This window comes from Asterias amurensis, chromosome 9 (assembly GCF_032118995.1).
Source record: "Asterias amurensis chromosome 9, ASM3211899v1".
Taxonomy (NCBI): domain Eukaryota; kingdom Metazoa; phylum Echinodermata; class Asteroidea; order Forcipulatida; family Asteriidae; genus Asterias; species Asterias amurensis.
This window is the reverse complement of record NC_092656.1, coordinates 20,452,377-20,476,783: the sequence shown is the minus strand read 5'-3', so window position 1 is coordinate 20,476,783 and position 24,407 is coordinate 20,452,377. Positions and strand designations below refer to the sequence as shown.

Below are 24,407 nucleotides of genomic sequence, written 5' to 3'. Positions count from 1 at the left end.
TCAACGCGCGTGCAGAATGACGCGCTTGTCATCTTGCGGTCCCGTGGCGTTTGTGCACGAAGCATCACTCGTGCACCCTCCTCTAGTTCTTATGGTCAGCACTTCGTCAAGGACTGCTGGGAGAGGGCTAGCCTAATGACGAAAAGGGAACTATTTATAATCACTGAGAAGTTGAAGAGTAGGCCCTGTTACTGGAAATGACATCCACGCTAAAATATACACACACTCGACTTTTCTGTTTTCATCTTTTATTATTTCTTTTATTTTCTATATTATTCAAAACGGTCGAAATAATAATCAAAATGGGCAAATTTTGGAATATATTTGAAAAACGAAACTTAATACGTTAATTCCAATCGTATCAAATAAAAATAAACAATATAATATACCAGCTGATATTAAGACAACAAATAGGAAAGGAACAAATAAAACAACAACCAAACAAACAGACACACAAATAAAACGGAAAATACCAACCAGATCACTCGCTGATAATTAAATTAACAAAATAGCATATACATAAATATCAGAACAACATATTTTGCTGGGTGGGGTGTGGAGCGTTGTAGTGTTTTTTGCTCTTCTACAAAAAAAGGTATTCGTGTAACTATTAAAATTATCTGCAACCATTTTGACGTTGGAAAGTTATATGGAACGCCAAAGTGTTCAGAAATTCGACACCCCCGCGCAAGAGCTTAACAGGGGATACTAACACATTGAAACCCCGTAACAATAAGCGCTTTAGCATAGGCACTTCCTCTATACGCTGATGTTCATTCTTATGTGTTTTTTGGGAGACACAAATTATCGCAACTTTACAAGAAATTTACAAAATTTGAGATAAAATATTTTTAATTTGTATTTAATGAGAAAAACTTGCAGAACTTTTTTTGCCGGAAGCGCATAAATAAAATTGATAATAAACATTATAATAGGCTTAGATATGCAAACTCAATTGTAACTATTATTCGAAAATGGTATCCCTCTGTTCATAAAGCAAGTTGTTGTTGTTTTTAAACTATGAACGGAGGACATTTTCTAAGAAAACTTTCTTATCACATCAAAAATTACGAAAAGTGGTGGTACATCTTTGGTTTCCGGAAGAGTATATTTCATTCCAATGTTGTTTTCATAGCAATTAGTGATAATTAAAATGTTTGTCTTTTTGGTGTGTGTTACCTTGTTTCAAAACCACTATTTGCACTTAGATCATGGATTTGCAAATTTTGCATTAGCTTTCTATTTTATTGTTTTTTAATTTTTAATCGTTCGTGAATACATTTTCATACCAATGTCGTGCCACCCTTTTGATAATTTCGATAATAATTTCCACATGATTATTGAAATAATAGAGATAAACCAAAGTTTTAAAGAAAGTATTCTACTTTTAATCGCGGTTTATACAGCTTTAAATATAAAGATTTACTCTAAAAAACTCCCAGGTCAAAATTGTATCAAATCCAGGTTCCGGGATCTTGCGTCAACTCGGCCCGTGTTCCTGTCACCACAGACCCGGAATACGGGTCAACTCGACCTGTATTCTTGCCACTACTGACCCGGAATATGAGTCAACACCACCCGTGTTCCTGCCATTTAATAATGACCTGTAATCTATAGGTTAGTGATATTGGGGTTTATTTTCAGATTCTCGGTTAAAACTATCCAAGGAATTCGGGTTAAATTTGGTCCAAGACATTTTGGTCCAGTCTAGTGGGACACTGCCCTTATCACACTATGGACTCTTGGCCAATATTCGGACCCGGATTCTTGGTCAACAATTCTGGCGCCTATTCTGTGTCGCTATTCTGACACAAATTCTTGGTTAACATTCTTGTTATCCTGTAAATGATACCCAATCAATGGTGGCGAAATATTATGTAACACTTTTAACCTAGTACCTTTTGTTAACTTAGACCTGGGAGCTATTAGAGCGTAACGGAGCAGTTTGCTCACTCATGTATATCATTGCACAAATCTGACAGCTTTAACACTTGCTTGGACCACTCCTTTCTTAGATCGACAAAACAGCCACACTATTGTGGCATTTGAACATCAGTTACCTTTCTAGTTTTTGTTATAACGAGAGGGGTTTACCTTTTGGCATCAGCTACTTGCTTCACACCACGTCGTGCAAAAGCCAGCTCATAGTTTCCACCATAGCGAATGGTTTTCTCCAAAAAATTAGCAGCACATGTTTGTTTTCCCCACATGCAATCTCGTTCTCTAGACTGGTGCTGACTATTATGTTACAGCATGGTATACAACGTTTAATGAGGTGCTGTACTTGACCCGACTTACAACCTCGTCACCAAAGTGCAAAAATTTAAAATCCTTTATTTTAAAACGAAACAATTTGACTCTTTGCCATCACATCATGCGTTGATAAACAAAGTGATGTTATAATTAGCACACTAAAATTATGTATATTTAAATATACAACCAAGATTTAATCTAAACCAATTTTCCCCCAGTTTATAGACACAATTGAATCTGATCCTTCGTTTTGCGTATAAACTTGCATTGAGGGCGCTGTGCTGAAAGTCTATTTTGTTTGTCAGAGTAAATTATGGTTATATTATTTCAGTAATTTTGGATTTCGAGGGCTTTCTTCTAATATGTGACGCCAAATCAAATAGTGACGTGATTTTGATAAGAATAAAAAAAATTGAAGTACTTCTTTAGAACCTTTTTTTGTCGAGGTCAAAATAAATAAAAACAACTGTCAAAAGGTTATGGTTGCTATAGCAAACTTAAATTTTTGTTTTTACATGTTGGCTCAGATGCAGTATTATTAACATTGTCACCATTAATTGGACATTGTTCAACATTGAAACATTGTTGTTTCTGGAGCGTGGAAAGACTACAATTTATTGGCAGAGTCTCTTTTGGGCGAAAAAAAAAACCCTCATTTAAATGCCGAAAAATCTCCACGAAAATGTATTGAATAAAAAGATGTGAATATACAATATGCCACTTTATTGTTGGTTTATTAATGTCCAGCACCACGTCTTGAATGGTATACATGAGCCGGTATGCGCTGTGACGCCTCTCATCCCCTGTTCTGGTAGTTGTAGTCGTCTGGGATTTCATCTGCGAAAGAAAAAACAAAAATCATTCATGGATACTTGTCGAAAGTCCCATCTTAAGAATTCATGCCACATAAAAAGATTTGTTTTTCACACAAATTGGCAGGCGAATTGGAAGCAATGCACAATCGTCTGGGATTTTGTCTGAGAGAGAATTCTTGTCTACAAGTTCCATCTTAAGAAATTATGCCGCACAAAAATGGTGGGAAGAAATTGTAGCAATGCAAGTCATGAAATTATTGGCGGGGAAATTGCAGTAATGCTCAATTATGATATTAATACTGACATCATTACTAGGACATCATCAGGGCTCGTGACTACTTGTTACATATGTTTTTGAAATGAAATCCCCAAATAAACTGAACTGAGAATTATATAAGAAAAAAAAACACATAACCCCTTAAAAAATGGTACAATTATCGAACTGCCCACATTGGAGCAGTTTAAGGGGGTGCCTAAAGCCACTAACGTTTTACTTGCACAGCAATAGGTTAAGAGCACATTGCACCAATAAAGGCACCATACCATAGTGTCCACCATTAAAGGCACAATCTTCAATACTTAGCTCAACTTGCTTTCAAGGAGTACCAGCGAAGAAATGTAAATAGGAACATACTGTTGTTCATAGTAATTATGTGACTTTATTACGCAGCCTATTTGGAAACAGTTTGAGAATTGGTGGAAAGGTTTGACGCAAGAGGAAATTACTTTAAATTTTAAATCCATTCTGTTTGGTCAAAACACTGACCAGCCAGATCTTTTATTAAACCTTTGCATTTTATTAACAAAGAAGATGATATCAGAAGCAGGTTTAATCAACAGAGGCCTAACTTTCATTCTGCTGTTTATTTAGTAAAATTTAACTATGAATTAGAACAAAGATTGCGACTAGCTCAAACACTATGCATAAGTTTAACGGTAACACAAAGTGGAGATTTACGGTTTAATTAGTTATTTATTGTTTCTTGATAAGGTTTTTTATGTTTTGTCCTCCAATTTTGGTTTGTATGTTAGTGAGTTGTTGGGAGTGCATATTATGTATGAAATTAAAAAAAAGTGTAAAAAAAAAGATTATGTGACTTTAATCATTTAAAGAAAATGTACACAAAGTACAACCTTGAATGTAAATTGCTGACAAAAATACCGTTGAGGGCGTTGTCAGTTTTGGTTGGACTTACTGTTGCATTTATAAGACAGCCTTGCCCAGATGATGCTTTCTTGTGAGAAACAGAAGAGACCAAGACGTCCCCCTCTCAATGTCGTATCGATGAGGTATCCAGAATCGGCTATAATATCAGTTCCTTCAAACAATCTCACCCTAGAAGAAGAAATGACTCATTACTCAACAATAAAATAAACCATAATGGAAACAAATAATAATAAAAATAATATTTAAAAAAATATTTAAAAAATGAAAATGTCGAATAATACCAATGAAATTGTGTTTGCTGTGATTTGTTTATTATTGTATAGGAACCATCCTCGAAAAAATAAAACACACACAACATTGAATAAACAATCAAAAACAGAACAGGCATGGCTACCTGATGAGACCAATAGAGGGTCTATGGTTTACAATCCATCTGTATGCTTGGTTGTCTTTCCAGCCGTCTTTAAGTGGATCTTGCCAAAGGAGAGTAACCTACAAAGAAACAACAATAAAAGCACAACTAAATATAAATGAAAAACGTCTTGAAAAACGTCTACTAATAACGTAACCAAAACAAAGCACGGAGTAACGATCAAGTTAATGGCACCAAACGTACCTGGTTGGTCGTGTTCCCTGTGTGCCACAATGCATTACGCATCATCTCACCGGGACCAGTCTCAGACTTGACAACCTGCCAGAGCAAACAAAAAGTATACACAACATAAATAAGTTAGATATTGCGGAAAATTTGCTCTAATTATGTTTCAGATACTCTAAAATGGTGCAATTTCTGTACAGTTAGGATCTTACATTGATGGAATGTTGTGGGCAGCACATTAAAAGTTTGCAAAGGAACCTTTTACACTCGTTCTTCAAGCTTCGTTTGTTTCAAAGTTGTTTCCAATCCTTGCCCCTGTAATCCCATACCGGCAACGGAGTTTTGTTTGGTATTTTCCGTTTTCTTTAAAGGCATAATTGGTGATCTTTGGGTGCGTTCGTTTAGCTCCCCTGGGTCTACCCCGGTGTGTGGCGTTTTTTTTCCAGGACGAACGTGGGTAATTATCTGCACACGTTCGTCCTGGAAAAAAAAACACACGACGGGGTCGACCCAGGGAAGCTATTGAATCGGTGTATAGATGAATTGCACTGATCTTTATATTCACTGATCGTTATGATCGCCATCTTTGATGACGAACAAAAGTAAAGCGCAATTGTGTACGCGCTGCGCACGACTCTCAGCCAATGGTAGCCTTTCACGCATGCAAGTTTCATCAAAGATGGCGGCCCATGACGTCATTGAACATGTGTATTGAAGTCATACCTTAAGTTGAAAGCCGGGTTCAGCAACAGCTCTGAATGGCGTGGCCTCCCAGTACGTCTGCAGGCCCTGCTTCCACATCAACGTGTAGAAACTCGCCGAGTCCTGGTAGGCGAACACAAACCCAGCGTAGTCATCATCGGTGTTGGTATTCACGAAAAATGTCCCCTCAAAATCGACACCGTCGAAGGCTTGGTAGGAGACGGCTAGACCGGGGTCGCTGTTGATTGTCTGCATGATTTGCTTGCCCTGAAGTCGAGGGAAAAAATAAAATCGATTTGAATTGGTTTGTTTAAGAATCAAATTCGAAAAAAAAAATAGCTCGAAGACTGATACATTACGAATTAATATAGTACAGTTTATGAAAAGAATAATTCTCTGTTTCGAAATTTTGAAAGTTCGTTTTTTGCAGACAATATTAAAATGAGTTGCCAGTTTCACAGTATCATATACAATGAATTTACCGCCCAGTTAAAGATAGGCAAACACGACTCCTCAACCTTTCTCTCCAAATGGTAGTAGTGAATGGGAGAAAACAGGGAGCAAACTTTACTGTTGCCTTTTGGGACTTCAAATATCTTAAATGTGAGTAAGTATAAGCAGGGGCGGGGGGGGGGGCATTACCTCATCAAAGACAACCCATTTCGGGTCAACTTGTGATGTGCCTTCTGGATCCAGAACAATAGTCTGGAAGGATCTGAAGTCGGTACGTTGAATCTTTGCATCCTCTGGACACGAGTCATCCTCGTCTGGTACCCCGTCTTGATCGAAATCGGCACACGCATCTCCAATACCATTCTCTGAAACAAAATGAACATAAACAGAGAGCATGACTACACGCAATCTCGTTCCCAGTTGTGTACTATCCCCAAGAATCCCTTAATACGAGAGGTATCCGTGCTGCGCACTGCCAATGGTAGCGAGGCTGATGTATGCAGTATCAAATAATATAAAGCGCCACCATGAGCTTTCCAAATGCCAATGATCTCAGAACACTTCTCAGATTCACAACAATATTTCATTATGCAGGACTGTTAATAAATTAATACAAAGATAATAATTATTAAAACTTACGGTCAGTATCTGCTTGATCTGGATTGTAGATTAGGCGACAGTTGTCATCGACATCAAGTATACGGTCATTATCGTCATCATCATCGCATGCGTCACCTGTTCAAAGAAACAATGATTACGTCATACTAAAAATATAAAGTGTGTTAATTCAAATTCTATGATTCGAAATATAAATCAAGCTGACTCCTTATTAGCCTTTGAAATTAAGAAAAGTTAACTTTCTGCAACAAGAGAAAGTGAATGCAAACTACTTGTGCCAGAACGAAATTGGGTGATCACAGAAATCAACGACTTGATCCAAGTGTACTGGTTTCGCCATTAAAAACGAGTCCTAGTAAAGCCACTAATGTTTGACATTAATATCGTAAGACAAATTTTAGTTTTTGTGCGGTTGTGAAGAAGGGTTGTGCACACCAAGTTCTGCCGTACTATTAAACTATTTATACACACAATCGAGAAAGGGTTAAGAAAAGTTGTGGTCTAACCTACCGAAACCATCTCTATCAGTGTCGAGCTGTGGGTTGTTTGCCACGTAGGGGCAGTTGTCTTCATTATCCTGGATACCATCGCTGTCACTGTATCAAAAGAAAACGAAAACAAAAAACCCCGATCGGATCATTCCATGAGGTTACATTATCGATGAGTTCTAGAACCCGTTTCCTTCACTACAACTGATTTGCAAGTTGGTTGGGCGGAAGACATTCAGTTGGATGGGAAGACTATCAGGCAGTTCAAACTGCTTCTAGATTCAGGGCTATCTCGGGGGTCTAATTTAGTTTGACATCTGCTCTAGAATTGTAACGGTCGTGGGGGTCGAATTCCACCCGACTAATGTGCCTGTGAAGTTGTTCACACAGAACTCGGGAAAGTACTGGGCCTAATTTCATAGAGCTGCTTAAGCACAAAAGTTTGCCTAAGCAAAAAAATCCTTGCTTAGTAAAATCAGATTACCGGCCAAGACTCCACTCAATTGTGTTGCTAAGTAAACAACAGCTAAATACCAGTCACAAGCAATATATATGGCATGAAATTTTGGCCAGTAACATGTGTAAAATAAGCGAGCTATTTTTGTGCTTAAGCAATTTTTTTGCAGCTCTATGAAATTGGCCCCTGATAATACAATTATTACACACATCATTGTAAGGATACAACCAAAAGTTAATAATGTTTACTCCCGATGCAAATTTATCCTAAACATAAATATACGATTGTCAAACTTGTGACATCAAAAAGTCAACAATGTCTATTTTACTCACGTGTCGATCCCCGTATCGCATTCATCTCCCAATAAATCGTCGTCTTCATCACTCTGAAAAATAAAAGTGATAATTCGTCACTCACTAATCGACCAGAAAGTTCTTTCTGATTCAGTTTTAGCAAAAACAATGTTTACCAGCGATTTTGTGTGCACACCAATACTTTATGCGACAATGTAAATACGAAATTTTCTTTTATTGACTTACAATATTTTAGACCTATTCCTAACTCTCTGCAGGATTGGATTTTAGAATCAGTGGTCTGTTAGTTTTTAGCTTTTTATGGTTACCAGTTCTGAAGGCCTACTCTGTAGTTGACAGTGTAGTCTAGCCACTGTTTATGGGTGTGTTGCCATTTTATTGTAGATCAGATTGTTCTGAACAGTATAACTCTTGTTTTTGGTGAGGATAATTAATTATTTGTACCTGGGAAGGATTAAAAATGTAGCGACAGTTGTCACACTCATCTCCGACGCCATCAACGTCGGTATCCCATTGGTATTGGTTCTGATTGTAGACGCAGTTATCATCACCGTTCGGAACACCTGAGCAGAAAAGGAACAGAAAACACACAATGAGTCCACACTCTTAAAATACACGGGGTGAAATTGTCACGGACTCCGGGTACTAGGGGGCCTGACCCTCTTCCGGGTCAACCTGACACGGAGAGGGGTTTTAGAATGGATTTATTAGCTGTGATTCTGCGTCATTTTGACTATTGTTCCTTTTGACGCAGGATCCAGGTCATTAAATTGGTTCAGAAATGGGCCAGCCGATGCCACAGCCAGATAAACCCTTTCACGCTGGGGCAATGATTTAAGATGTGTACATAATTTGAAACTTCGCATGGTGAGAATACTATTGAGAATGTAGTGAGGTTTTCGTTAGCACAATTGAAATATAACACAATGAGTTGAGATAATTCAGAAAATAACCTGACGTTTCGATGGTCTTTTTGAGTGAAATCGAGTTACTGCCATGATCGTTATCAGTGTCGTATCACAGTCGTATCACAAGTATCTCACACGCCATCTCATTCTGGTGAGGCTACCATTCACACAAAATTGAACTAAAGAGATAATTCAGAAATTACCCTACGTTTCGAGTGGTCTTCATGAATAGATATGATTAAAATTGAAATGGCATACCGTCATTATCGATGTCGTCATCACAAGCATCTCCCATGCCATCTCTGTCTGTATCAATCTGATCTGGATTGAACACGCGTATGCAGTTGTCGCACTGCGTACCTACGTCATCCATATCGTCCGTTTCTTCTTGCGTTGGGTTTCCAACCAGAGGACAGTTATCCTAGACAAAAAAATCAACACAATTCACAATTGGGTTGAGGATATCATCGAGGCACTCCATGTACCATGTAAGAATCTTACACGATGTCCATGTACGAATTCCCAATTCGTCATTATTCCCAATTCGTCAAAAACTCCAATACCCACACAGCTCTACGCTGCAGTCACTGTATGGATACTCTTCTGTTCCTCAACCGACTATAAAAAACACTGTGTGGACGTGTGTAAGTTCACATAGTTTTTAACAGCAAAGTCCCTAAATTATGTGGACCTCTTTTGGTCGCAGGTCCAAACTTCGTATGTTGCGTTCAAAAACAAATACTTACCGGTAAGTTGAAGACGCCATCACCATCTGCATCCAGATCGCAGATATCACCAATACCATCCCCGTCCACATCTTCTTGGCCACTGTTGGGAATCTTCACGCAGTTATCCTGTTGGCAAGTCATTACAGAATTAAGTAAGTGTTTCAAAAGGGGGGTTGTTAATTAAGCCAGTACTGTGCACCGCGCGTACAAATCTATGCGCTTCGATTGTTCCGTTGCCGTTTTTCTTATAAGATGGCGGCTGGATGACGTCAATACGTAATAAGGTCCGGTCTTTAAGATGTCACTCACTAAAACAAAATTACTATTTGTGCTCAAACCTTGTGTCATTTATTTTGGGTCAGTGGAGGTTCCTCGTACGTAGTACATTGGACTTCATTATAATATTATGTTTTTACGATATTACGATTCTTGACTTAAAGAAATTCTTCAATTTTCGTTTTCGAAGGTTCTTAAAATAGCAATACGAATGTCATTTCCGAATGTCTGGCTTTTTGCATTGGTTATGACTGGATCTATAAAATGCCCTTTCTTCAACGTTAAGCAGCCAACAGCCATAGCCGCTTGATTCTGACGTGTTCCTCACCTTCATGCAGTGTTTGTCCATACAAGGTTGCTTCTCATCAGGGAACCCGTCTAAGTCAGTGTCGATTCCGCATACGAAACCACTCCCAGCCCATCCAATGTCACACTGTTTCGAAATTAATATGAATGGGAAAAAAGAGATATCAATACAGTATAATGGATGATTAAGTAAAGTTAAAACTTATATGAAATCAGCCCCACGACCAGAGACAAAGAATTGCCAATAGAGCTTTATCATACTGCCACCATCTTGGACATGTTCCCATTATCCAAATACAGAAATGGATGCTGGTATACATTGCACTGAAAAGGAACCGAACTATTTCTCTTTCCAGCCTCGGTTTGGTTACATTGATTTGAATAGGAGAAATACCAAATTACTTCTTTCTCGAAAACTACGTTACTTCAGAGGGAGCCGTTTCTCACAATGTGTTATACTATCAACAGCTTCCCATTGCTTGTTACCAAGTAAGTTGTTATGCTAACGCTTATTTTGAGGAATAACCAATAGTGTCCATAGTGTATTTAAGAACAAAGGAATCAAGAAAAGATGTAACAATTTACCTCGCAGAAGTATTCCCCGTTCCTCTTGATCATACACTCCGCGTGTTCATGACAAGGAAACGACGCACCGTCTGGACACACCCTCTCTCTTTTACATCCTACTGTTTGGTTACCAACGTAACCTTCGAAGCATTCGCCGCAGAAGTAGGACCCCTGTAAGATCAATCAATTAAACAAATTTTTTCAGTAATTTGCTTGCATGTTTGACATGAAGGAAGTAATGTCTGTAATTCGATCAAAGTTGGCCCCCAAAGCAACTTTTTGGTGCGGAGACAATCCCCATGCCATATTCGCAATACTTAAGGATTTCCAATACTTCGACGAGTAATGACGTCATCAGTTTGCCTTAAAAACCTTGATTAACATGGAAAGTATAAAAGTTCAAATTCTTCACCAGACCACTCGGCTGGGGTTAAAAACCTGGAGTCAAATATATTTTTTAGGGTTGTAGAAAGTAGGCGTATATGGGATTTAAGACATTACATGGTGAGGTATCAATGTATATTTATGTGTAACACAAGCCACTTTGACGCTATTTGGTTTTGGGTACATTTTTCTGTAGACTTCCAAACCAAACAGTTCACTTCTATAATGTCCACCATACCTCAAACAGGTTAATACTACTTGCTGTGTAGATCCTGTTCTTTTAAAAACTTGCCTGTGGCTATACCGCGAATGTATTTTTTTAAGTTAATTATGAAAAGAATGTTTTAGAAAGGCCCAATTGATTACTTACGTGAGTATTGACGCAACGGGAATTCTCTACACACTGTCCGTTATTGATGTTACATTCATTGATGTCTCTGCAAAACTTGAGGTCAAACATTAAAAAGAGGAAATTAAAAGAGGTAGCGACAGAGGTGTAAAGATAAATATTTCCAAGTAAAATATAATCTTGACCATCAAACCCCACTAACAAGAAGCTCCAAAATATTCAAAAGCATTTTTCTGAAAATCATACAAATCGCACTAATGACCTTATGGTCCCAAGCAGAAGCTGTTTAACATTGCGCATGTATGAAATCTCATGACATAAACTGTTAAATGCGGAACCAGACTATCATTCTTCCTTGCCTCGGTTTGGTATCACTAACTTGAATACAAGAAAAAACAAGATGGCCGCATCAATAGACAATTATAACCCATCAGCCGCTTACCTGTCGTGCTCTGCGAGCTGCCTGCAAGCCAACACCTTCTATTGCATTGCCAAAGAAACCGTTGGGGCATTCCGTGCATCTAAACCCGGGTACGAGGTTGACACAAGTAGCGACAGGTGAGCAGGGGCTAGCCAACTCGCACTGAAAGACAATCACAAAACTAGTCAAAAGCCGTCTTAAACCGCTCATACTTTTTCCTAAAAAGAAGAAATGTTCGTCTAGTCGACCGTACTCAATTAAACGATGACATTGACTTGGAACTACAACACTACAACAGGTCAGGGTCGACCTATACCTGAGTCACATGTTGGCTATACTCATCATTTTAGGGTGTTACAATGACTTGCAACCTGTGTTTAAGAAACAAAATTGACTGATCTGTATTTTGGGTCACTTTTACACCAAATGGATTCACAACGACCAGAAATAGATGAAGCGTGATTTAGTAGGACACTTTAGTTTGAAGTATAAGTTATGCATATTCTTGGAATAAAGCCTTCTTGGCTTTGTCATTTGAAAGTCTCTTTACAAATGTTTTTTCTTGTGTCCATTTCTTTCCATCAGTTCGCCTCCCCTCCCAATTTCAGGAACAATTGGTGGATATGAACCAATAGGAGTAAAGTGGTGGTGTTATAACATAATGTATAAATAAATGCAAACATTGTCTTGTGTACCTCATTGATATCAGTGCAGTGTGTGCCGTTGCCTTCGAAGCCGAGCGGGCACGGACCGCAGGAGTAACCGGTTGGTGTGTCGGTACACTTGACGTTCTGGAAGCATGGATTGGAGTTACATCTCTCGTACTTCGGAGGTTGAACTGATGATATGCAACAATGTGATGGATTCGAAAGTGATTCAATTATAGATAAGGAATACTATAAGCACAGAAGACGAAGGCGAAACAGTTAGACCAAAATAAAGAGATTTTGAGGCGTTCGGAGAGCTATGCCACATTATGGAAGTAGATAAATTTATTTATTTGTATTGTAAAGCGCATTGAGAGAACCTACTTGCAGTGCTGAATTCCTATAAATATTTCTTATTACATCTTATTATTTTTAATAATTTGAAGTAAGAATACTCAATGATGTAATCACGATAAAAAAATGCATTTGAATTAGTTGTATAAAATTGTTTCTCACACGAGGTGTACACAGTTTTTGTATGAGAGTTATAATTATGATGTACATGTAATTGCAGACCAAACTTTGGTATGAGCATACAAGGTTGGCTACTGTATTTGGTCAAAAAGCACTGTTGAAAATGCACCATATGGACCTTTTCGAAACCATGGTTTAGGCTTGGGCTTGGGGCTTTGGCTTCGTCAGCTAAATAGCAGATGTGTGCTTTCCTTACGGAGTTTCAATCAGGCAGATGGAAACCAAGCTGAAGCCCAAGCCTAGGCCGTGCGTTCGAAGACGGTAAAAAGATTGGATATATTCTTACTTGGGTTAACGGTGTTGCACATTGCACAGTTTTGCATCACTGCACGAAGTCGTGTGATTTCCTTTGTCTTGAAGTAAAAAGTAAAGGGAATATAAATTAAATTCAACATTTAGCCGTTGCAGATATTGAGTGAAGTTTTCTTCTTGTTCTTTGACCAGCGCCTTTGAATGTTCCACAGATTTAGTGCGCTTTATAAATGCTGTATTACTATTATTATTTGAGTTAACATTTAAAATGGTATACTACACTAAAGTCAAGTTGTGATCAGTCATTGACCATGAAGATGGAGGCAAAATATCAAAATGTAGCAAGACAAAAAAAAGACAAACACATTGTTAATTACCTGTTCGGTTAGTTCATTTTTTAACACGTAGATGGAGTCAACCAATGAGTTCAAGGCGTCCATTAAAACTACGGAGTCCGAAACTGCAAGCAAGAACAAATACAATAGATATATAAACTCAGGAGCCACATTTTAGTTACCTACTTAAACTTTAAAAACGCCCGGTCAGAATTGACCCGGATCAAAAGCCCCAGGGGGACTGACCCGTATTTGGGTAAGACTGACCTCAAACAGAGTTTTAAAGGGTTTAAGCTCTGATTCTGCTTCAGTTTTAGCCATCTCAAATTCTGGGTCACATTGACCCAGAAACGAGTCGGGCTCCTCCTGTGACCCCCAAACGGGTCAATTGTGATTCTGCATGACTTTTACTTCTGAAAACTATTTATTTATTAAAATTTATGTAAAATTTATGTAAGTTGAGTAAGTTGATTGCTGAGTTTATCTCAATCAACAAAAACATTGAGAATTGTTGCTATACCAATTTAATTTTAATGATAATTTAGCTTCATCCAGAATACTTCCAGAAAACTTTTCCAGAAAAAAAAATTATATATCAGAGTATATTCTGGGTCACTGCTTACCGGTATCCCTCTCCCGTTCATCCAGCGGCTGGCATCCCATGGAGCCCAGAGCCTCGCCAATTGAGCTTCCAAACAGGAACTTCACACCCTGGACCGAACCCTAATTGGAACGTTTAAAGTTGGGAAACAGAGTTGGTTTTGGGAAAAGTAAATTTATCTCAAACCCTCCAATAAATACACAGATCAACAAACATTTTAAATTATCAGCAGGCTGTGTAATCAATGTTTTCGAAGAAAAAACATTGCAACAAAAGAAGAAGAAGAAGATGAACAACAACAACAACAACAAAAGCGAAAGAATTTCTAATGTAGTGAGTTTTAGTGATGTTCGTAAAAAATGTTCTCATTTTTAGTTGGGGAAAAAACAAACAAGAGAATGCTGGTTGATTTTATACAACGCAGTACTTCGCCATTAGTCATTAATTCATGACGATCTTGAGAGACACAAAGCTAGTCTCCAGATCGTTAAATACTTCATTTTTTGAAGATCATTTCCAAAAACATAATCGTGCCTTTAAGTATAAACCATTATACCAGATACAAATTAGGCTTCGGAAAACCATCTCTTCTTATTATAGAAAAGCTTAATAAAATGATTTGATGCGACTGAACAGATGCGCTTTGCAGTGTAATTGGTCATTGGAGTTAGGAATGTTTCTTGCAGTAAAGGAATAATAAGTAAAGGGCAATCCCACATATAGCGTAGGCTCCTACTGTAAACTCACAGTAACTTGTTTGTTTGTCGATAGACGTGTTTCAAGCCGGGATATGCCTTATAGATGACTTTATCGTGCTGGAAATTCAATTTACGTCTAGCAATGTTGACTTATTGAAGGAACTTGTGTTCGACATTTCTTGGCCGGTCAGTCTAAAACAGGCATTATAACTAGGTTAACCCTATGTAAAGAACCCTGTCTTCTAAAACAAGTATGCATATTGATATCGCCACACCAAAAAGGGGCCAGACTATTTTTTCAGTTTGGCTGTAATGGTATAAAAGATTAGTTACGGGAGCTTCCGGGTCAGAATTGACCCTGATTCAAGTTTCGTGGGACCTGACCTACTTCCTAGTCAGTTTGACCAAGAGTCTGATGGCTGTACCACAATAAAGGTAGTTGTGAGGCTTCAACAAGTATTTTACACTATACAAACTTTCTAGTCAAAATTGACCCTGATCCGGGCCCTATTGGGCCTGACCCATATCTAGATCAGTATGATCCGGAATGTGTATCAAAATGACCCGGTAGTGGATCCAATTGACGCTGAACTCGAGTTGAAATCCCATCTCTTTACCACTTTCCGGTTCAGCCTGACTCACAAAGGAGTCAGGGCCCCTGCGGACGCAAATTACGGGTCAACTTTGACCCAGAAGTTTTTAGAGTACAGAAGACATTCGACAAGGAACGTTTCAGTGACACAAATTATTTTTTTCCTGCCAAGAATTGGGAAATAGATATTATGATATATTCATGGAGATTGCATAGAACTATAGGCCTAGTTGCCTGCAAATTTGCCAAGACAAAAGTGGAAATATTTATGTTAATGTGTTTTATATTGTGGCGATTGCATTGGAGTTACCAGTAAATGTTGGTATCTGTCCCTTAAAAGGTGAATGGGATAGAGGGAAATATATCAAACGTACTTGCAGTGGTTTCGGTGATGTGACGAGACCGCCTTGTCCTACCGTCATCTTGGCCAAGTTCAGGGCCTTCTTGTTGAAGGTCTTTCCCAGCCGTCCGGCCAGAGTCTGCGGTTTGCCAACCAAGTCGCAATCCACGTACAAAGACATCTCGTTGTAGGGGTTTTTCAGTTCGTGAAAATGCAAAATGAAGGTGTGCCACTGACCGTCCGTTAACTTGACGTCAAGGAATTCCAATGTTCTGCTGTCTTCGCCTATCATGTAGCTGAAGGACACTGAAAAGTAAAAGGAATACAAAATGCTATAATCCACCTAAAGGGAAGATATACGTTTGGTAGTCACTCTTAAAATAACTGGCAATAACAACTTTTGGTGAGAAGTACAGCAGCTTTTCGATAGCATAAAGCATTTCGAAAAACATTTCGCTTCGAAGTAGTGTGGTTTTGTACACAGATGTCAGCTTTTACTTCCCAAAATGTTCAGTGAATTTGAGAAGCGCTCCGGACGTGCGAAACGTCCATAACACACCTACTCTTTTCAGAGCCAAAACTTCTACACAATACGCATGGCTGTACCCACAAAATCACTAGATACAGTTTCAAAATCTTATCTAAACAAAAAGTCTTACCTTTACCATTTGTAGTATCTCTCCCATCAAACATAACCTGGAAGTACGGATACCGGTTATTCAACGAGTACACACCGGTCAGAATGCTCTGAACGCCCGGTGTTAACATCACTCTAGCCACCAAGAAAATCTCCCCCTGGCTTCGGATTTCCTTGGCAAACGTCTTCAGATACACCTCGTCCGCAATGAGGGAGTTGTACTGCAAATTGCCGTCGAACTCGTAGGTGTCACCGAAGAGAGTAGAACCCCAGTCTACGACGGAAACCCCGGGGATTCGAAGTGTCTTGATGGGGAACATCTCGAGGAGGTTCATATCTGTGGAAGTAAATTTAGAAAAATTAATGATTTATAAAGGATTGTACAAGATTGGTAAAGATACAAAAAATACCATTGTTAAAATTTTAGATATCAAATAATAAATCACAAATCCTTGTTTAATTTTGGCATGAAAGCTTTTGATTTTGAAAATCATACAAGAACCATTTTGATAACCATTTTGAAAATGAAGTCATATTCGAAAAAACTGTACCTGAAAACTTGAACGAAAAACCCCCACCTGATTTTGATTGTATACAACCACTGTACTATATGCTAAAAAACTGTGCATGTTTTTTCACTATTTCTCCAAGATTTACACAGAATTGTTACGTATGGTTGATCATACAAACATGAACACTGGGTGCGATTATTTTGTCAGCTCTACCAATCCTGTGTTATACCTTTAGTGTCATTTTGAAGAGAACTGTGTGCAGACACGTAGGCAAAATAAAACACATGGTAAAAACAACAACCTATTATAACCCAATTTGAAACCTTAATTTAACACCTTAAAGTCGCTGTTTTAGACCACATGAAAACACATTTCATGGTAAGTACCACAGTGCGTATAGCCCTCATCCACAGATCTCCTTAAGGTAAGTTTAATAGACCGGTACCCGCGCTACCCGCTGCTCCCCGTTAGACTTTCTTTGGCCTCGTGCCACAAGTCAAGCCCAGAGTCAAGGAAACAGTTTTGTATCTTCTCATTTGAGTTGCTCCCGAGTTGCATTGTCCTTTTTCGCAGAACCATGTAAGTGCACACTGCTCGAAATGTCACTAGCTCATACTGAATCTTTCCAGAACGCACCGGTTCAAGTTTTCATCCGCACCCCAAATCAACTATAGGCCTAAATGTCCCAAACCAAATCAGCACGTGTTCCATAGTTGTATTTGAAACAGAATTATAGACGTGTAAAGCCGTATCTGTAGCCGCCAATTTGGTCACGGTCTAAGTTGAGATGAAAACCAAGCAAATGCTTCATTCTCACGAACAAATCAAAAAAGGTCTAGTGGTAGCACTTAAAGACTAACTAATACATCAAAACTAAGCTTTCGCAGCAACAACTATCATCAAATGCAAGCACAATCAGATTAATATGTATAATTTGTGAAAACATGGTGCGGATTTAGTATGTCTCCATGCAGTCCACTCTTCTTGCTCGTGGTTCATCCTTTTCACTTTCCTGTTATAGGCCTATATATACAGAATAAGGGTCCTGTATAGGACTATGTTTCTCAACTCCAATGGCTGAGTCTCCACAAATAAAAAGAACGAGGTCGAGTGCCAGCCATGCCGGTCATGGTACCCCGGTGTCCTTGAACGAGACACCCAGACGTAATTTGCTTTTCTTAAGCCACAGGTGTGTAAATGGGGGAGCTGTCAGGGTTCTAGGGGCGGTGCCGTGAACCTACGATTGAACTCGGGGCGTCGTCTAATGGAAGGTTGTGTATGCTCCACGGGGAGTCGAACAAGTCGAAGAATGGTCGAGAATTGGCAGACCTAGCGGTCGTAATAGTGTGGACCAACGATGCTGTGTGGTATTTGTATAAAATCTAGACCGTGGTTGTGTTCAAACGTGATATTTTGTCAAATTTTAAAAATGACCGCCGGCTTAAAAATCGTTGCGAGCATTAGAATATAAATCGGGATGTTGAAGTTATAACTGTTGAATTGCAAGCTGTGTTTGATGTTTGTTTGTTTGTTCAAAATTATGGCTTCGTGTATTCTACTGGGGTCGAGACAAGGTGAACGATTGTCATCATTACTGAGGTGGGGGGGGGGGGGGGGGCAAGAGCAATTTTTTTTTTAAATTTGCAAGGCTTTCTATATTTGATAAAATAGCGCATCACAAAACTTATATTTGAGCCCCTCTTTAAGCTGTTCTGTCGACACATGTGCGCAGAATCAAACTACAAGATGCGCCCACCCAGGTGTCGAAAGTAGATCGCACAAGACGAGACCAGGGCCAAATTTCATAGAGCTACTATAAGCACAATGATTTGCTTAGCATGATATTTCTTTCTTGATAAAAACAGGATTACCAACCAAATTTTAATTTGTTGCACATTGTTTATTACTTGTATTCAGCTGTTGTTTGATTATCCAGAAATCACCTGGAAAAAAGGTTGGTAATCCGGTTTTTTGTTATCAATGAAACAAAATTGCATGCTAAGCAAATTGTTGTGCTTAGCAGCTCTATAAAGTAGGAAACATCGCAAATGTATTGAAGACATGTCTAGGATCTTTGCACTATACTTTGTGCTCAGTTCTTGTGAACAGAAATAAAAGCCTGGTCATGGATCAAATGAGATGTGAAATCGAATACGCAAGGTTAATATTGATCTAAAATTATAGCTGAGCAGTCTAGCCATAACAATTTATCCAATATTGGTTATATGAGATCTTGCAGAACAATTTATCCAACGTTGGTTAAGAGATCTGCAGCAATGTACAGTAATGCAAACATGGGTTACTTCATCAACCAATGGAACAATGTACAGAAATTAAGGTTTGGCTATATTGGCTTTAAAGACAGTGGTCACGATTGGTAATTGTCAAAGACTAGTCTTCACAGTTGGTGTATCTCAACATATGCATTAAATAACAAACCTGTGAAAAATTGAGCTCAATCGGTCATCGAATTTGCGAGATAATAATGAAAGAAGAAATAAAAACTCGTGTCACGAAGTTGTGTGCCTTCTGATGCTTGATTTCGAGACCTCAAATTCTAAACTTGAGGTCTCGAAATCAAATTCGTGGAAAATTACTTCTTTCTCGAATACTACGTCACTTCAGAGGGAGCTGTTTCTTACAATGTTTTATACCCTCAACCTCTCCCCATTACTAGTAATCAAGAAAGGTTTTATAATGACAAATTATTCGAATAATTACCAATAGTGTCCACTGCTAAAGTAGATGCAAATAAAAACTCGGCACAGCCACCATACACAATTATGTCGTAGCAAGGAATAAGTAATTACCATGCGCAGCCGACATCAAAAATACGTCGTAGCAATGACTGATAAGTTTTTCAATAAGGAACAAGTAATTACCATCAAAAGGTTCTGTCTTAAGTGGTTCTGTTTTGCAGTCGCTGCAAGGGTAAGCATTGACCTATCTAATAAGTAATTAACAGGCGCAGCCAACATACAAAATTACGTCTTAGTAATGAATGATGTTAAGTTTCTTACGAAGGAATAAGTAAATACCATCAAGAAGGTTCTGTCTTAAGTGTTTCTTTTTTTTGCAGATGTCTGCGAGGGTAATCCTTGACCTATCTAAGACTCATAATTAACTACCTTAGTCCTTAGCACTCTTAACAATCTGTTTGAGGTCTGTTGACTTTATTAATGATGAAATAATTTAGCAAGTTAAATGTCAATTTTCAAATGGATCTTACGTTGTGGTTATTATGGAAGTGCACGTGTACCTTTGCACTATTAGGTTTTATAAATGGATAATACCAACATACCAATAACTATTAGGTATTTTAACTTTGGTATTGATTTGAATTAAATATATAAAAGCTACCTGTAGGTCATCAAATTGTTTTTTTTACTTACATTTTGAACAGTAGCATAGATACACATTAAATGTAATTATACAAATGGTGAAAGTGAACTTTCCACATAGAAGTGTCTGCAGTGACGCAGCGGGGTTCACAAGAAAATTCAGCCTTAAAAGGGCCATGTCACATAGTCTACAGGGCAATCGTTCAGGCAACTTGACATAACCTGGCCCCAAATTCATAAAACTGCGTAAGCGAAAAAATGTTGGTCAACATGTACTCTCCCACGCAGGATACCAGTCATAGAAGGCACATTATTTTCGCTGGTAACCCTTCTCTGCCGAGCATTGTTGTTATGCGTTGATACATTTTCTGTATATAGAGCTTTGAAATTTGAACCAGTTGGAGCAACAAACAACAAACCATTTGAGATAAACAGAACTAGTTATGGGAATGTTGAAAACCAATCGAAAATTAAATTATGTCACTTTGTAATGTTTTAGAAAAGTACTTGAAAAGTACTTGTAGAATTTCAGCTCAAATAAGTTAAGTTGTTTCTATACTTAGGATGGTAACTCAATACAATACAATTAATCTCATGTATGTGTCCTACATTTAGTTCACGTGAACACATAATAAGATGCATACCAAAAATCCAAGTGTATCAACAACATTTTATAGCCTGCGAAATCCAACTAATAATTCCCCCAAATTCGACGGAATTGGTCGAGGCTATATCAGCATGCAATGCCAAACCATCCCCAGTAATCGCATCTGCCGGCTCCAACACACACGTAACATCTCTGCCATTCTGCGAAGTCCAACAAATGATAACGCGCACCCAAAATTAGAAACCATCCACTAACAAAGTTAGCAGCGTTTCTTATACACATCTTCACACATCAATAAAACTTTCCAACATTGATATCTATTTTTAAAGTAGATCGCCGCGTCTCCCGTCGAATGTTTCCGCTGGCGGAAATATTTCACGGTAGAAAATCCAATTACCCCGCAGCAGTAGACCGCATTTTTAGTAAGGAGTAAAATGAATGCTATTCGTCTGTTAATAATATATAGTCTAAGGTCTGGTGTGAGTGAGTGGAACAGACAAGGTATTTTTTTACAGCCAATTGTTGCAACAAGAAATCAAGCAATCGGAAGAGATTTGCGGGAATTGTGAGTGATGCCTGCGGAGGGATGGTATATAGAGAGACACCGGCGACCGCCAAGCAGCAAAGTGCGTCTGGAATGGGGAACCGACGCACAGGCGCGCCAGATACCCCACTGCTGTTGGCAGATTCACCCGGACTATTCCTGGATCCCCGTTAAATTCCATGAATATCTTACCCTAAAATAATGAATTCATGTTATTTCTATAACTGGTTAGTCGTTTCAGTTTTTTTCAGTTTAATTTTTTTGTTTAAATTGCATAGACATTGCAAGAGAAATAAATACTTTGTTCTCGTCGATGCATTCCAAAAAGATACACAATTACTGCATGCATTGTTCAAGAAATTTGATATCCCAAAAGAAATTTGGAGGCAAAACACCTCAAAGTGAAGATTTTACTCTATACAGCATTAATTTAAACTTCGACCACAAACAAAGCATGATATACATTTCCAACATTTCAACACAGTTTACCATAAAATTAAATTTCAACACTTACCTCCATTTTTCGCATCGACTACATCCACAGTAAAAAGACAAACGACGCTCAACGCTACAACAACCGTCAGCGGAGTCCACATTCGCCCCATCTGCGAAGTCAAAATATCAAAATTAGAAACGTGCATCAGAATTGTTATCAATGTCAACCAAAACGTCAGCGAGCCAAAGATGTAGCTAGTTTGCTGATCTTGTCAAATTATAATAATTAAGTATAGGTTTGGGGTATCTTAGATTGAAACACATGAGAATAATTTATGTGTGTTCCAATATGCGTTAACTTATCAGACAACGATACCTTAAAAGAGCAAGAACTCGTCTGAAACTTCTTCCTTCCTGATGATGTACTCCAATTTGTTCTCAAAGCTGCAATCAACTGGTTGATTTTTACATCCGCATTAGCATACAATAGGTTATACACAAAAAACGAACTACGCCAATAAGTGCCCTATGAGTATATGCGTGAACAACTCCAATGGCAGATGAAGCTCCACTCGTCATGACATTCACTTCTAAACTGACGCAACTATCATATCCCTTCCAGCTAAATATACTACTGCGCCTCAGAGGTCACGATGTGTAGCTATACGGCAAGCCTTACCTTTGCCTGCCTTAATACTAGTCGGGTATCCATGGGGTGGAAATATTCTGGTCAGAGTTGAAGAAGCCTGAAGACTTGAGGCTCGCGTGTCTCCGCATCCGATGCATACCAGCACCACAGGGTGGCTCCTGAAGGGGGTTGAAAGGCTCTGTATAGATGATACTGCTTTACTTGGCATGGGTCGTCAAAACTACACATACACGATTATATCGAATGGCAAAAATTGCCAAACAGGCAATTTGGGGAGAAATTTTTGGAATGGCAAACATTTTCGTCCCAAGTTTGTCTCTTGTGTATGTCTTAATGGTTTGAGTTTCGGAAATACAAATGGCATACCATGATTTTTGGTTGGTATCACTGCCAAAACGTGGGGGTGTTGAATTGATTATCTTGGTATTTATAATTCGATGTGATAGACATTGTTTTAATGATCCCTATAAGTATATCGTTTGTAAAATTAACACTGTCAGATACCAAGAAATACAATTTAACACATAATAGGCCTTGGCGGGATGTTCAAACGGCGTCACGTGGAAACGTACGAATTTTGTTAAACCATTTTCAGCCGATTCTTATTATCGATACTTTCGTTGATCTTTTTATCGACTATTCTACCTTTATAGCGATACTATGTTGGAAATTGGTACTGTCATATATAGACCTTTTAAGATAACACATCTCTACGGCTTGAAAACTGCTCCTTATGGAAAATATTTAGCATAACAAGTTCTCAACATAATCTACACAGCAAGTAGATATTGTGTTACTGCAAACCAAATATACATAGATACATACATCACCATGCAATGCCTCAAGTGCCTTACACGCTTGGACTTACTATCAATGTTGACCCATTTTATTCTAAACACAGATAAAAATGCTGAGATTTTACAGGCTGCGTTTGAGGTTGGCTCCCAAAATATATGGATAGTATTTTGTTGCGAACATTTTTCTCAGCTATAAATGTTACACTAAAACGTTTAATTTAACGAACTGTTAACTAAAGTTAAATCTACCGGTTATTATATGAATAGAAGAGTTTGCGGTAACATCATGTAATGACTATCTCTAAATGAGTTGGGGTGGTTCTGAAAAGAACCGTTGGATTAACTCGACCGGTTATTGTTTTATTCGGCCTAACAAGCAGCCATGCTGGAGGGCATAATGAGCTTCATTCATATATTTCTTAGAAATCGTCAATACTTATTCCATTATCAAGCTACCATCTATTCAAAGATGTTGATGTTTCAGAAGTTGTTGGCACATCAACTCGTGGTGACATTGTTGTAATTTGCTATTATTGTCTGTAATAATCCTATGGGATGAACTTTGGCAGTTTTTCAATGCAAAAACTGGGGTGTTAACATTTACACCATATGGGTCGATACTACATATATCGATACCTAAACAAAGAAACAACCCACACTTTACCAAAGGTGTTAAAATAACACTAAATTAAGGAGACCGCCAAAATAGGAGGTCGTTTGGTTCAAATCTTGCTCCAGTTAATTTTGCTTTGTTCAACCCATACTTATTAAATATGAATATATGTTCCCCTTTTATGGCTTATTTTTAGTTGGCCTACCATTCTCAAATTCATATTGAGAAACTGAAATACAACCATTTGAGCATTCGAAAGTAGGTCGAGCTGACCAAGCCTATATATGGTGTAAGGTCATAACATCTTAATGACATTAATTCCCTTTCTATGTCTAATCAATAAGCATATCGAACAAAACGAAATGCGTCTACAAACAGACCATGCAAGTCTCGCACATATTCGAACATTTTATTGTTCCAATTTGGTCCAACATACATGCTTTAAATAGGAGGAAACAAACTCGCGCC

At 38.3% G+C, this 24,407-nt stretch overlaps 2 protein-coding genes across 2 annotated transcripts in view; both read right to left on the bottom strand.

The window, feature by feature from the left end:
* The window catches only part of LOC139941387 (uncharacterized), a 64,097-nt gene extending 52,458 nt beyond the window's left edge, over positions 1–11,639 (bottom strand). Inside the window, exon 1 of the mRNA XM_071937853.1 lies at positions 11,630–11,639. The gene's annotated coding sequence lies outside the window, so the exon portion shown is untranslated. The remainder of the gene's footprint in view (positions 1–11,629) is intronic.
* On the bottom strand, positions 261–22,491 carry LOC139941383 (cartilage oligomeric matrix protein-like). Its single transcript, XM_071937847.1, has 24 exons — positions 22,257–22,491; positions 21,960–22,050; positions 16,464–16,778; positions 15,839–16,110; positions 14,197–14,296; positions 13,616–13,698; positions 13,273–13,339; positions 12,501–12,643; positions 11,827–11,967; positions 11,406–11,480; positions 10,670–10,822; positions 10,107–10,211; positions 9,521–9,628; positions 9,033–9,195; positions 8,311–8,429; positions 7,885–7,937; positions 7,118–7,203; positions 6,629–6,724; positions 6,179–6,354; positions 5,558–5,803; positions 4,853–4,927; positions 4,631–4,728; positions 4,265–4,404; positions 261–3,090 (listed from the first exon to the last, which is right to left on the bottom strand). The coding sequence occupies exons 2-24, from the start codon at positions 22,048–22,050 to the stop codon at positions 3,050–3,052; spliced, it is 2,946 nt and encodes a 981-aa protein (XP_071793948.1). The 5' UTR covers positions 22,257–22,491; the 3' UTR covers positions 261–3,049.
* Positions 22,492–24,407: the final 1,916 nt, after the last annotated feature.

Bases quoted from the DNA above. Each gene is read 5' to 3' on its own strand.
- LOC139941383 (XM_071937847.1), bottom strand. From the start codon at position 22,050: ATGGGGCGAATGTGGACTCCGCTGACGGTTGTTGTAGCGTTGAGCGTC. The intron at 7,204-7,884 runs GTGAGTAAAATA...CTTTTGATACAG, and splicing joins TGCGATACGGGGATCGACAC to TGACAGCGATGGTATCCAGG. The intron at 4,729-4,852 runs GTACGTTTGGTG...GTTTCTTTGTAG, and splicing joins CAGGGAACACGACCAACCAG to GTTACTCTCCTTTGGCAAGA.